The sequence below is a fragment of the Manacus vitellinus genome, unplaced genomic scaffold, assembly GCF_001715985.3.
Source record: "Manacus vitellinus isolate BGI_N305 unplaced genomic scaffold, ASM171598v3 scaffold_1_pilon, whole genome shotgun sequence".
NCBI classification, from domain to species: domain Eukaryota; kingdom Metazoa; phylum Chordata; class Aves; order Passeriformes; family Pipridae; genus Manacus; species Manacus vitellinus.
In genome coordinates this window covers 19664030-19678702 of record NW_021939396.1, presented here as the reverse complement: position 1 = coordinate 19678702, position 14673 = coordinate 19664030, and the positions used below count along the sequence as shown (strand labels likewise).

Here is a 14673-nt window from a genome sequence, read left to right as displayed (position 1 = left end):
TTAGATTTTAATGTTGAAAGGGGAGAACTGACTACAAAACCTAGTGTTAGTTTCTAAATACTGAAGAGGTACCATCCTGCTAATAGACCCTTTTGCTCTCCAATAGAACCTACATAAGAGCAGCTGTGTGCTGAAAGACCTTAAAACTTTTTTAACAGGGAGTTATAATAGAAATAGAATAGAAAACAACCATTACAAATGTCTATCAAAAAATGCTTACAGCATAGTAGGATTTCATGAGGTACTACTCAGTATCTTGAGGTCTTGATGCATGGATTTCTGGTTCAGATGTTAAAGGTGTTAAAGATGTGCCATATTGACAAGAAAAACCAAATACAAAACAAGAAAACTGACCTCTTCCACATCTGCTGAAACAATATCATCTTGTTCTTCATCCCTGCCACGAACTGGTTGGGACTGGCTGATTCGTCTTTGCTGAGGATTCCTTATGATGTAAGATGACTGAGATTGACTAGAACTTAAAAAAAAAAAAAATAAATAAATAAAACGACCAAAAAAGTAGATTTGGAGCTCTGGATGTCACTTAATGTAAAGCTAACAAAAACTCCAAAATAAAATCACCTTTAAAAGACATTGAGAAAAATGAATAGTGGGCATTAACAAATTTTACCTGCTAGACTGGTCAGACGATGGTCTGGGTGGCAGAGGCTCCACAGAAAACAGTTCTTCACTTCCCTGCATAGCGTCTATACTAGTGCTAGCAAGAGTAAATGGTGCAGTAGGACGTGCAATTCCCATCCTGACTGGAATAATTAGAGATTCTGCTACATTGCACAACTCTTCAACAGCATAGGGCAACAATGCCTGGAATACACGTTTACATTTTCCAATTGGCTGTGGAATAAAATTGCTAGGGGAAAAAAGAAAAATAAAGGTCAAATATGCTTTTTTTTTCCCCAAAAAAACTTCATGGCAATATTATTTGTCTTGACTTTTTGAGAAAAAAAATATCTTTAACAGATACATACATTTGTGTGGATAATAACAATATGCACAGTTATCCATGGTAGTTAAAAAGTTGCATCATTCCATAATTCAAGACTAAGGTTTGGTATCTAAATCTACTACTGACAAACAACAACAGATTCCAATTTTAGCATGTCAAAAAAACCCTACTTCCAAAAATCCTAACACTGTAAACAGTAAGGTTCAGTATGAACATGTAAGTTTAACAAGCATTGCATTAAAAAGCTATATATCATCAGCTATTGTGCCATCCTGAGGTTTGAATCTTTCCACATCTGTCTACAGACCACAAATTAATTCAGATGTTTCTGCCTATTGTTGAATTGTATCAACTCATTTAACAAGAGAATAAATATTTAAATAAAGAAAAAAAGGCAAAACCCCACCACCACAATCAATACACACATCTCCACCCCTTACTTTTTCTTTTTGGAGGAAGCCATTTCCACACTAAGAATGACAAACACTCTTGCCACAGAACGCAGAAATCTCATTGTAACAGCAATAGCTTCTTCTCTGCGTCCTGGCGTATACTTGTTTTGTAATTCCTTTACCAGAGTACCCAGCAAAGTATCTAAGAGCTGAAGAAACAGGTCATTACAACCCAGTTTAGATGCATGAAACAAGACAGATTAAGATTCAAAGGGAGATCACAGTCATTGCAGTATGAATTCACAAAACCAAGACTAACTTGAAGTTAGTTTCAAATTAGTCCCCAAGCATATGATCCAAGACACACTATAGTATCATATTATTCAGAAAATCCACGTAAAACATAACTAAGAGTGCTTACCAAAATGTCTGCTGTACACTTGACAATAAGGCAGTGTGTAAAACAGTCCAAGCGAATAGTTCCACTTTGCTGATTAAGGTAAACTTGCTCTTCAGGCAGAAGATGACCTATCCTACTGCTTGCACTAAGACTTGGAAAAAACAAAAAGAAAGGAAATAAATTTATGTAAGTCAGCAGGTCTCATATATCAGATTAAACTTTACAATGACAACTATGTGTAAATACACACGGGTCTTTATTTTCCTGGGAGCCAAACATGATCATGGACTTCAGTGCATTCCAGTCCTGCAAAACACGTTCCAAAGCAAGCTGGGCAAAACGAGGAGGTTCTAAATCATGATCAGGCATATCAGAATCTAAAAAAAACCAAATCAAAACAAAAAAAAAGCAATATAAGAAAGAGGTACTGAAATATGGAATTTGCCATTTATTTCACTGAAATGGCTCTTACCTTCAGGATTTGCAGTTTTACGATTACGATCTTCCCTAATTCTAGGTGGTCTGTACTGGCAATGTTCTACAGTTTGCCTGGCAACTGTCTGTACTAAAAACAACAGCAGATGTTCTCCCCTGCAATGAAAAAATTATTAGTAGCAGTATGATATACCACATATTTAAAAAGAATAAATTTTTTCTGCCCTAGCCATTGCAGATACGAACTTACCTGCTATTTGGCATGGTGACAAGATTTGTGGTGGTAAGCAGGCGGTAAAGGAGATCAAGGCGAGCAGACTTCTGTCCAGCAATTAGTGTTTTACACTTGCACTTCTCCCAGCAATCGCAGTAGGCCGTTGGAGATGTTCGTTTGAGCCTACAAGAAATGGAAAAGGTGAGGTGCAACTCTGTTCAGTAATATACCAATCTTCTCTGAACAAGCTGAGGGGGGTTAAGTGTACACCTTAAGATTCCTGCTGGAGTTTGTTTCTTACAGTAGCAAGATGACAAAACCTAGTTTAAAGGAGAAACAGAGTCTATATGTGGCAGCACTTGACGTTTGCTATTCACGTTTCTTACACTCTTAAGAGGGCAGTTTCACTACAGAGCTTTTCATAGTTCCTTAGTAAAACTCATCCAAGACAATTTATTCTTCTCTCGAATAGCCTCCACTCAAGAAAGTTAAGTTGGAAATACTCATGACATGCAGTAAAATCTCAGTAACTGTTACAGCGCTGAGAATATCTTTATAATTGTATCTTATTGTAGCTTATTATAGCGAGGATATTAATGCTGTAAGATTCACAGCCTGTAACAGCAGCACGAAACATCTGTAGCTTCAAAGTTTTAGGCCAGGTTGATCTGACACTTCTTGATTGCTTGCTCATTTTTCCCTTTATTACAGTTATCTTAAGAGATTAATATGCTACACTTCTTTAAGAAAATTCACAAGAATGATCAGTCATCAGGATTCACTGGCTCCAGAGAACTCCTGGGAGCACCCAAAATGAAAACAGTATTATTTAGATACAATATTCTTAGAACATTAGGCACTTTGTGGGTGTCAGAATTACTCATTTATTCTCAATTCTAAAAAGTGAAAAGTAGAAGACTGCTTCAGGTTACTCTTTTAATTCTGACTCATAAAATAAATCTTACAGAGTAGAATGAAAAGAAGGTATTTGAAGTATTAATCTTCTTTGTCTGAGACTGGAACACTTTGGACAAGGAAAAAACTTATTAACTATCAGTAAACAAAGGGAACAACAAAATATTGCTTTAATTGTAAGAAACAGAACACAAATACTTACTTGCAGTCATGCCCTTTGTGACAGACCCTTGCACATTCTGTGCAACAACAAAGTGATTCCAATAGGCCACATGTTCGGCATTCAAATATATCCTAAAAAAAATTACCAAAAATATTGTGTATAGTTTTCTTCCTACTTGCAATTTCACAGTATTTCAGGATACAATAACATTGCACTTATTCAAACTCATGTCTTCACTTCGAAGGAGGTCAGTTCTAGAGAGTGAACCTTTGTTGTGAGTTAGAGTGTTCAGTGTTTTCAAAGAGCTGTGTCCACCCAACTTCTTGCCAAAGTTAAGCAGAGGGGGAAAAGCCACACCCGTTAATAGCCATGTTCTGAGGAACTTAATCAGCTTTGAAAGCATAAAGGAATTCAGGGAGGCAGTAACTACACCAGATGTAAAAGTCATAGTAATTTAAACAATGCAATTAATAATTTAAGAGTCGGATTAGTAGACTGACACAATACATGATCTAAACATATTCCTATTTACTTTAAAAGAAAAAAAAACACCCAAACTTACTTGGTTAATATGTTCTGCACCAGTCCAGGTAAAACTGCATGTATCATTACAACACAACACATACAAAGGAGAATCATCTGGATTTGTACCAGAAGGACAAACCATTCCCATGAACACATCATCTTCTTTTTCACTGGAAGCTGCCTCAGCTAAAACGATCAATATAACACCGGTGTTAAAAACAACACCCCAAAAATAACCAAAACCTACCAACAGAATCCATACCCAGCAGATGTTTGCCATTACAAAATCTCATACAGAATTAGAAGTTAAAATAAAATCTGTTACAGCTTTTTGAGAAAACTTTCTGATTGTCACATTATTTCTTATAGAAGCTGCTGAAAACCCCTAACTGAAAATTGCAACAACCATCAACTCTTCCCTAGTTTTAAATTCACTGATACATTAATCAATTCTATCAATTCAGTGAGCCACCATTCTGAAGGATTATGGACAATATTCTTAAAAGGAATGTCCTTGTACCACACATAGTCCTATAGAACTGTGGTGTGACAATGTCAAATCCACTTAAGTTTCTCCTTAAGTTCAATTTCACATATTTCTCTCAAACAATTAAATATCAACATTGAAAAATAGACACAAAACATTTGTTTGTATGTAAGTTTTTTCAGGAACAGGATCTAGCTTGGCATATTGCTTTATCATATCAGGTTTTTTTCAACTCAAAGAAATAAATTCCAGGTGATACCTTGGTGCTACCAAAAAATAGTACCTTAATCCACTGGTTTGAAAAGCAATGAAATGCTGAAAAGACTATAAAGAACACAAAAGCAATAAACTCAAAGAAATCTATTGTAATATACACACTAAAGAGGAAGATACTCCATAACAACAAAATGTCCAAAGCATGAAGCAATATACAGTTTTAATAATGATTCTGCATACATGTTAAACTTCAGAAAACTTTAGGAAACCACATGCTAATAATTACTGAAACTGTTGTACCTTTGGCAATTTTCTGTGCAGTTTCTAGAATTGTAATTGCAGCAGGATATGCCCGGCCACTAACTGCTGACATAAATGGTGTCATGCCTCTTGCATCCCTAGGAAAAAAAAAAACAACAGACAAGTTAAAACACTGACTTTTTTTGTTATAACAGGCAATGTAGGACACAAATATAGGAAAACTTTGCACTGCTAATCTTGTGCAAACAGAAAAGCCACAAAGTGAATAAGTACTCTTATTTGTTTTACTTCTGTGAAACAGACCTATTTTTAAAGGATGGCAGGACACAAATACAGTTGATATTCTAACTCCTGTCATTTTAACTAACAGGCTTTTAAATAAGTTTTTTAAAAAGGCTTCTACATAATATATTTCAGATGATATAACATTACAAAGGAGAGCAAGAATTCATATGAAAATCCTTACTTAGCTGACAGCAATTCTCGTAGATAAGGTTGCAGAACAACACTATCACACAGCAATTTCAGTATGAAATGAGCATTTGCCTTCCGATCCTTTGATTCTACTACAGATGGCTCGGTAGAAGGACCTGTAATGAGAAAAAAAAAAATTGAAGAGAAACAGTTTTTCCTCAAAAAATTACTACCTGTTAAAAGTAAATAATTCAATGATTCACTGGGGTGATTAATTAGTAGCTTGACTATTCAGTGCTTTCAGCAATACTTCACTGAAGTATTGTAAATTTCAGTTCCAAATTACATTCTGAAATACACAGAGCAATCCCAATTTCATACTGATTACCACGGCTTTACATATTTTTCATTCCCCAGGTAAAAATAAATTTTTACATAAAACATAACATGGTGCTTCATTTACTTTCTGCACACTTGTGAAATTCTGCTTCAATCCAATCTTCATCTGATAAGAGCCATTTTCATATGCAGAAAGTCTGTGCAAGCAAAGACAGCTTTTGAGATAATTTTCCTTCTAAAGCATAATTAAATAAGCAGTATGTCCTCACCTGGTATTGTGGAGGTGCTAGGTCCTTGGCCGGTGCCAGTCGCTGCTGTGGTAAGAGATCCCACAGCGGGGGCCAGGATAAAATCAATGTCACCATCTTTCAGTAAACAGAACAGCAGGATGTATATCAATACATAAAAACATCCCTAACAACATGCTCTTGCTGCAGTGTCTAACACACTGCAGGTTTTCTGTATTTAACTGGTACTCTTTCCTACAAACGGCCACATTCCTAGATCAGTAATGTAACTCAGCATTACAAAGAGCACTTGCCAGAAGTTTGACACCAGTGTTAGAAAGACACAAACTCGATTTGAAAACAGCTGTTAAGTCTTCAGTAAACTCTTAAAGTTACCTCAATGGCATTAGAGAGACTTCAGTGTGAGACTAAAATAAGTTGTTCACCTTAATAGCCATCAGTTCCTCGATCAACTCTCTCCTTCTACAGTATAATGTGATACATGAGCAGACTTACCTGGATCCATTGCAGGAGGATCTGGAACCCAGCTGGGAGGAGCAATTGGTGGAGAAACCGGGTCCTGGTGATCACTGGACGAAGCACCAGCTTCATGTCTGCCCAATCCAGCAGCTCTCAAGGATCTTCTCATCATTTCCCTTAATCTCAAACTGAATACAAAACCAAGGCAAAAATACTCTCATTTTCATTTATAATTAGAACATTTTAAAACAGAATTTCATACTGGGAAAGGAAACCATTTTATTTCAGCATAAAGTAGAACTACCCTAGAGGTATTTTTCATTACCATATTCATCTGCTGCAACAGAATATAATGGTCTTGGAAGAACAGTCAGCCAGCAATGCATCAAGACAGATTTGAGCCCAGAATGCATCCCTAGTCACCACAGCACTGCCTCTTGTCGGTAGCAGCTGGTGGGCATTATCACCACTATTTGACATTCCTTTCACCCCAAGCTCACTGCCAGGGGTGTTAAGCTTGTGCAAGGATTTGCTGCTGCTTTTTAAAATCTAACTACAAGAGGTTAATGAAAGAATAAAAAAATAGGTCTTGAAAAAACTTATTTTCAGAGGAGTTATTTGTTTATTTAACACAGAAGTACTACTTCACTGAGGACAGTCAGTAAACAATTTCAAGAAATTCTCTATCATCTTCCTAAAGGAAAAGGTGTAGGAATAGGTGGTGGTGTTGGGTTTTTTTACTAAGCACTTCCTCTTAAGATTAATGTCTCCTAAGCACGTCAGAAGGAAGCTTCAACCCTTACCCTTATCCTCCATATCAAAAAGATCATGGTGATGAGGACTGTAGCTTGGGAAGGATTAAGGCATCACTTCATGTCAGTTGTTCTGAATAGAGAGCTAAGTAAAAGAATTGTACTATGCTCTCAGCCAGAGTTCTCTGAACTGACTAGAACTCAGTATTATAGATACTGTCAAATTCCCTCCAAGTGAGCACCACTCAGTTCCATCACAAAAAGAGGAGGAACATAAATGTCATCAGAAATTACAATTCTGTCAGGGTCAGAAACATCCTTTAGAGTACCCTCGATACAAAGGACTCTCACTATGACAATGATTGCTTAGGATAAAAAGAATAAACTCAAGTTCTTCCCCACTGGTGTTGGCCTCAGTATTTATCTGCATAAGTGACCACTTCTCTCAGAAATTCTCTTAAAACAAGCCTGGGCACCCATACAATACTTCCATGATACTTAATATTCCTTGGTAAAGAAAACTAGAGCTTATCCTCAAATTCCCTCTCCCCACAAAAAGGAGTATTTTCACTTCACAACTGAGGAGACAAAGCACCAATCCCAGAAAACAGAATTAATTTAGAAATATCCCACCATTATTTCTCACACCAGGAAAAGCTTAAATAAAACCCACTAGAGTTGTAGTTTGGTGCTTGAAGAAGTGAAATCCAACTTAAGGCTAGTAGTAGAGCCCATTCTTAAACTAAAAGGAAAGAATTAATAACAGATTGGTAATTAATACGGAAATTAGCATACAGAAAACAAGAAGAAAGCATAACTGCATTTACCTTCTGCTGCTTGATGATCCTGCCCTATTTCCTGGACCATTACTTGACACAACAGAGATTGCATTTGCAATAGCTTCCACAGCTGAGAGCCTTTCAGCAAATGTATTCCTTTCAGAGCGCTCTGCTTCTGAAAAATCAAGAAAAGTGTCAGTGCTAAAATTTCACTTGGGAAAATTATAAGAAAGGAGTATAAAATATGAAATGTCACTAGTCAGAAAATGTTCCCTGTATATTATTATTTATTTTTTTTACATTTAGAGGGACAGAACTTAACAATGATTCTGACTGGGTTTGGTTTATAAAAGGCCATTAAGGAAGTAAATTCGAGGCACCCAAGCTCCAGTAGAAGCTTTCAGTTTTCAGTATCAAGAGACAAGGACCTAACATGTAGCTGGTTCTAGATACTTGAGTCTAGGCTTCAAAAACAATGACAACAACAACAACAACAAAAAAAAAACCAAACCAAACCAAACAAAAAAATCAACCAACCAACCAACCAAAAAACCCAGACCACTACGAGAAAACAAGCATACAAACCACACTTCACAATGAGCATCCATGAACAACAATGCAAAGTTGTAGGCTTGTACGATACACACTGTACATACAAACATGCTTCGGAAAACCCCCCTGATGGTTATGAGTATAATAAGGCAGCACAAACAGTTTGCATGAGAAAGAATGAGCATTTCTTCTAACATCTACAACCCTAAGCACAGTAACACCTAAAGGTTTTATTCGTAACGAGGACTCAATTGTGTCAAGTGCAATACAAAAAAAAAAAAAAGCTTCATTGTACAGTTACAATACAGCTTGAAGCAACCACCTGAATCAAAGACCTAATGTAGATTTATTTATCTGCAAGATAAATACACAGATAAAGCAGTAAAGTCAGATGTATAAGGTTTGCACAGAGTAACAGTCATCGCTTCTTTAGGAACTACTGACAATTAAAGATCGCATAACCACTACACAGCAAATTGAAATGAATCACTAGCACCACGGATCCAGAAACAACTGAAGGAGAAGTCACTTTCAGCACAACACAGGCCAGGAAAGGGATAATTTTCCTTTCAGTGGAGTGAAGGACAATTTTTGGTACAAACTAGAAGGAAAAGCTGTATTTCTGAACACAGAAAAATATTTCCTTAAAGTGACTCTGATAATTCTTTCAGGACACGTTTCAAAGATGCTAGAGCTAGTGCTCACCTTCCACTTAAAGACTTTTCGAACTGGCAGTCATCTTATACACTTATTTTCACACTGACAGCACTAAGAGAATTCCTTTTTTTTTTTTTTTAAACAGGAAAGTGCCATTAATACCTGTCATTCAAAGAATGAAAAAGACAAACCAATGGTGTTTGTCAGCTTTTACTGTATGTTTGTTCTTTAGATCTTTCTACTCATCACAACCTGAAGGAGCAAAGATCTTAGATTTTGCTTGTTCACAAGCATGTGCAGGCTTCTTAGACAAAAATCACCTACTACCCACAGCAGACGACCAAGCACTTACAGAATACTATTCATGTGCCCCAGGCTCTACACAAGTTGACCTGTAGCTGACAATGAATTGCCACTGTATTTGTGCTGTACTCCTTTCTCAGATCCACTAGTTCTCCTAACTCATCACTTAGTACTTCTAGACCCCTCACGCAGCAAATCACAGCTCTTGACAGTGATCTCTCCAGCAATACAACCATTCTCTGCAACAGGTTTCACTTGTTCTGGTGAAAGTAAACTGTAACTGAATTTTCGCTGTTCCACTTACACAGTTCATTTTTGGAGACCCATCAATTGTAAATGCTTTGGTCCTAATGGTAATTTGCTGTTCTGTTGGCTAATTAAACCTGTCCCAATTCCCTACACAAAACCCCTCAGATTTCATGTGTTCAGTGATGTTGGCTGAAATTCACATCATAACTCTTCAATGATTTCACATCCTTTGGACACTTCTTTTGGACACGTTTCTTCCAAGATCTTTTCTATTGGCAAGACTGAGGAGATACCAAAACATAGAAACAGAGCAGCCTTCCCCCAGCTTTGTATATCTGGGGCCACTTTTCCTGCAATTCATTTACCCAACATTGCAGGAGCTATGGCAAAACTAGGCACAGGATCTGAGAGAAAAGGCGAAAAAAAGCTTATCCCTGCCCTCAAAATTTCCTGTCACTTAGGGAAGAATCTAAATAAAGAAGAGTGAAGAATCTCAGGCAGGTACTAGCTGGGAAGGGGTACTATGTTCTGAAATTGTTAAGAAACATCATATCTGTAGTCTGGAATTGAAGCCTTTACTCACAAATCAAACTTCTCTTACAGTTTAAGAGATGGTCATATAACTCTCAGACAGTAACATTAGTCACCACTGCCCTCCACATGATGCAACAAAAATAAGCTTGCCCTAATACCCATCACTAACAGTTACAGTAGAAGCTAAATGTGACATGAATCTAAAGATATTAATCCTCTTCAAGAACAAGTTTTATGAGGGGAAAGAGAGAGGCAGAGGAGTGTTACAAGTCTATCAGGTTCATGTTTTTCATTTTTCATAAAGTTAAATTACATCCAAATGAAGATACTGGAAAAAAACCGTCAAGGTTGCAAAGACAAGCACTCAAATTAGGAAAAGTCAGATTAAGTTTGCCTATGCATCCTCATTTCAAATTCGTTGTGTGCTTACAGTAAACCAATCTTCAGTTACATGGTTGGGGTTTGTTTATTTTGGGTTGTTTTTTTGTTTTGAATTTTTTTGTCACGCTACCCACCCTGCCCCAGGCAACAAGACCCCTGCCTCAATCAGTGCACAGGATGGACGACACACTAAAGATGAAGGGTTATACAATGAGCAAGTTGTTTATGCCTTATTTGCTGCAACATTTGGAAGGGGTGAATAAGGCAGCAACAGCTTGACAAGGAGAGGGAGAAACATTGTCTTGTGTTTAATGCCACTGAACATCACTCTGGAGAACTGGAACCTATTTCCTGCCACGTCTAACAGCACACAGAACTTTGCAAAACAAGTTTATACAGATGATTGTGATACATTTTACTAATTTCTCGACACCTAAAAGGTGCCTGACTCACAGAAATAATTAATATTCACGAATCAACTAAAACTACTATTATACAGCTCTAGAATAAAGTGTTTTGAAATTATACCTTTTCAAAAAAATGAGATCAGGCCCTAGGCTTCTCAAACAAAACCCTCAAAATTAGTTAATACTTTGAATATAGAAAAACTTCAAGCAAGAGATGAGAAAGCTGCAGCATTACCCCTATTCTATAAATAGGGATATGAGGAACAATTAAGGTCTATAAATGACTAAAATTCAATGACAGCACCATACAAAAATCCCACAAGGAAGTTCATTCATTATTCAGTGCAGGGTTTGTATGGTGTGCAATAGTAAGGAATGGGGCCACACACTGAATGATGAGGATAAAAAGAAATATTGAATAGCTACCCATTCGGTGAGCACCGTCCATCTTGTGCACTGAATGAGGTAGTCCTGTGGAAAAAATAGTATGATGGTGTAATTAAAGACCATTTCACAATGCATACCCATGTATAGCACATGGGTAAACTTAATTCTGGCATTTCCTAATTTTTGAGTGCTTGACTTAGCAACCTTTTTCTGTTAACATGCTTTTTACATATCAGTATTTAATAGATTTTTTAAATGGTGTCAGTAACTGGCATTAATAGGTCATTCTTTTGCATTTCTTGCTACATGTCAATGGCAAGTAGCATTTCTTATTGGAGGCATTAATATACACTATAGCACTTGAAAAATATTAAATACTGTTTCTCATAAAAGTTTATTAGTGATATAATGGGGATACTAGTGATATAACAGTAGAAAAATACTTTCTTCGTCTAAAATTAACATGTGAATGTCAAAAGTTTGTCTTTTATAATCAATCAACTTTTGAATTCTTATAAAACCTTATGAGAGCGATAAAAATGTCTCAGCACCTTTGAAAGGCTAGGACACATTTTAGGTGCTAAATTATAATATACCCAAATATGAAGAGAGCAACCTTTATTTCAGATTTCTTGAAAATGTATAAAAAGTTTATCTTCAGTATATTTTCATGATATTGTTGAGCTCACCCTCTTCCTCTTTTGTTTCTTTGTTGCTGGTTGGAAAGCATACAGATACACAAGCATGCAGAATATTACGGTTTCCGTCACATCTATGGCCAAGGAACGTCTGCAGCATTTGTGGATTCTGATCCAAAACAACTGCTTGTTCAAGATTCATCAGGTATTGTCTGCAAGCTTCATAGTCACATCGAAGAATGTGCTGCATTAATGTTTGTTTCTGTACTCAAAAGAACAAAATATTTTAGAAATGAAAATACAAACAGCAGGCATATAACCAACCTTCATACATACTTCTAAGTTTCCATTTTTGAAGTTAATAGAAAAGTCTTTATCTAGGATAATGGCTGGAAGTCAGTGCAGGAACCGTTGGAAATATGCATGATCTCAACTATAGCACTGTTAAAAACAACTGCGTGCATTCAGCTACAGACAAGCGAAAGGAACAGAGAGGCTTAAGCAGCAGAAGCTGTGAGGCTCACAAAAGCATTCCTTTGGCTTCACAGCTGGATTCCTAAGGTAGCTTACTTCTATTTCATGGTTACATGTAACATGGGGAAAGTGGTACCATGGAAAAAATCTAAGGGGGCTACATGAACTAGCTCTTACATATTTCTTTTTAAACAAGTGATATATGCACTGAGAAGTGAATGATTAGAAGCTGTTGAAGGTCTGGGAGGTTCACCCCATATATAAGGAGCTTTTCCACAATTATGGAGTAGTACTACACTCTGCAATCCATCTCAGTCTAACAGGCACACAGTACCTCGGGGTGGCAGCAGAGCACACGGCAGATCTAACCACAGTGCCCCAAATCACTGAGGAGTTTTTACAAGTATGACATAGAGAGGTTCTACAGGCGATTCAAGGGAGAAAACCTTCGCTTGACTCTCATAGTTTCCTAGTGTATGGTCCAAATATATGATTAAAAAAAAAAAAGGCAACTTAAAATGTATTGCATTCTCAAGAAAACACGTTGCTGGATCCCTCAGAAAAACTGTGCACCCATGAGACAAATAAGACTGTACAGTTTTGGTAGACATTTTAAAACAGTAATAATTTTAAAATCAATGCCTGAAAGAAACTTACTAATTAAAAGCCTGATACAGAAATCATGCACCCCAAAATGGATCTTTCATTTTACTTGGTAAACGTGTTTGTGTTTTCATGTTTCTAAGAGAATCTTCTGCTGAAAGTAGCTTGTTCAAAATAGTGAAAATACAAATCAATATCTAAACACAAAACTGCTGTAAGCATAACTTTTTAACACCAAAGGGAAAAAAGCACGTAATTGGGTAGTAAAGAAAATATTTACCTCGACAGCCATAATGATAATAGCAGCTTTCTTTTTGATGGTCGAGTTAGCAGGAAGATTTGTTAAGGAATGAACACCCATTCCAAGACTACTAATAGGTGGAAGATCAAGCCAGTCAGGGTCTCGTATTCCACCCATACAATCTTTTGCCATTGGATAGATTGTACCATTTCCATCTCTAAGAATAATAGGTGATTCCTACATTTGGGAAAAAAAGGTTTTATCAATAAGTCTCCATAGTTTATAAATATTGTCCTTCCAAAAAGGTCCAGTTCTTCTTGACTGCCAACAATGACAAGAGTTTACCTAAGATTCTCATTTATGTCACTGTCTCCTATCATTACAAGTGGTGCAGCATAAGACACAAGATTCCCCTTTACAAATACCCAAAATGTGCTTAATATAGTAAATACTATTAGAAGTATCTTTCTCATCATATACATACATTATGAAATGTTACTAGTGAAATGTATAGTACCTATACTTTCAGCTTACTTAAATGCTCCAAATAAATTTGAATACATTGAAATTCAAATTCAGTTATTTTGACAAAAATGTTTCTTTCAATTATCCTAAACAAAATATATTGTGTTTATGCAAGAGTTGCACAAAACCTTAATATATATTTTTAATGTCAAATACAGAGGTTTTTTCTGTTAATACTTCCATATATTATCAAGAGTGGATCTTTATCTGATCCAGTTCCAAAGCATAGCTAGATAACAAGCTTACACTAACCCAGGAACCATTCTGTCAAGTTTTTTCTCCCTTTTTTTACATTCAAGGTAGAATCTGAGTGAGATGTGCTTAGGTGAATTGATTGCTATTCCCCTTGTGCCTTCAGAATATTAATGGCAGCATCAAGTCTTTCACAACCTGTCTGAAAAACTATTTCTCTGCCAGACTTCAGAAAAGCCTTACAGAAGGCTGTACCATCTCATTCAAAGATGATGGAAGTGAATTGCAATGAGGTTAAATGACTGAGACAGAAAACCACAAACCTGTCCAGCTGTAAAAATAGCAACACTTCTCTCATTCTGACCCAGGAATGCAATGCTGCTGGTAGGGAAATTATTTTCCTGTTCAGCCTTTCCTGTGGCAAGGTCAAATATGCAGTACCGAACCCAGTTCCCAGTTTTCAGCACAGCATGCACTCCTTCAAAAACACACAAAGAAAAAAGTTAGTGTCTTACTGATGGCATCCAGTAAAAGAACTTCTAACTAAAGCACTTTCAAGGAATT

The 14673-nt window shown here is 36.6% G+C and overlaps 1 protein-coding gene across 2 annotated transcripts in view; it reads right to left on the bottom strand.

Annotated features, from left to right (window-relative positions):
- UBR5 (ubiquitin protein ligase E3 component n-recognin 5) overlaps nucleotides 1-14673 on the bottom strand; it is an 85439-nt gene that overhangs the window by 20029 nt on the left and 50737 nt on the right. For both annotated transcript variants that reach the window (XM_029959421.1, XM_029959422.1), the window contains exons 19-36: nucleotides 14433-14587; nucleotides 13432-13629; nucleotides 12126-12336; nucleotides 11476-11520; nucleotides 8015-8141; nucleotides 6472-6623; nucleotides 5998-6093; nucleotides 5442-5565; nucleotides 5015-5112; nucleotides 4049-4197; nucleotides 3526-3617; nucleotides 2445-2591; nucleotides 2232-2350; nucleotides 2010-2136; nucleotides 1781-1910; nucleotides 1408-1568; nucleotides 632-871; nucleotides 355-478 (exon numbers count right to left, since the gene is read on the bottom strand). In XM_029959421.1, coding sequence (XP_029815281.1) covers nucleotides 355-478; nucleotides 632-871; nucleotides 1408-1568; nucleotides 1781-1910; nucleotides 2010-2136; nucleotides 2232-2350; nucleotides 2445-2591; nucleotides 3526-3617; nucleotides 4049-4197; nucleotides 5015-5112; nucleotides 5442-5565; nucleotides 5998-6093; nucleotides 6472-6623; nucleotides 8015-8141; nucleotides 11476-11520; nucleotides 12126-12336; nucleotides 13432-13629; nucleotides 14433-14587 — 2495 coding nt within the window. The remainder of the gene's footprint in view (nucleotides 1-354; nucleotides 479-631; nucleotides 872-1407; nucleotides 1569-1780; nucleotides 1911-2009; nucleotides 2137-2231; nucleotides 2351-2444; nucleotides 2592-3525; nucleotides 3618-4048; nucleotides 4198-5014; nucleotides 5113-5441; nucleotides 5566-5997; nucleotides 6094-6471; nucleotides 6624-8014; nucleotides 8142-11475; nucleotides 11521-12125; nucleotides 12337-13431; nucleotides 13630-14432; nucleotides 14588-14673) is intronic.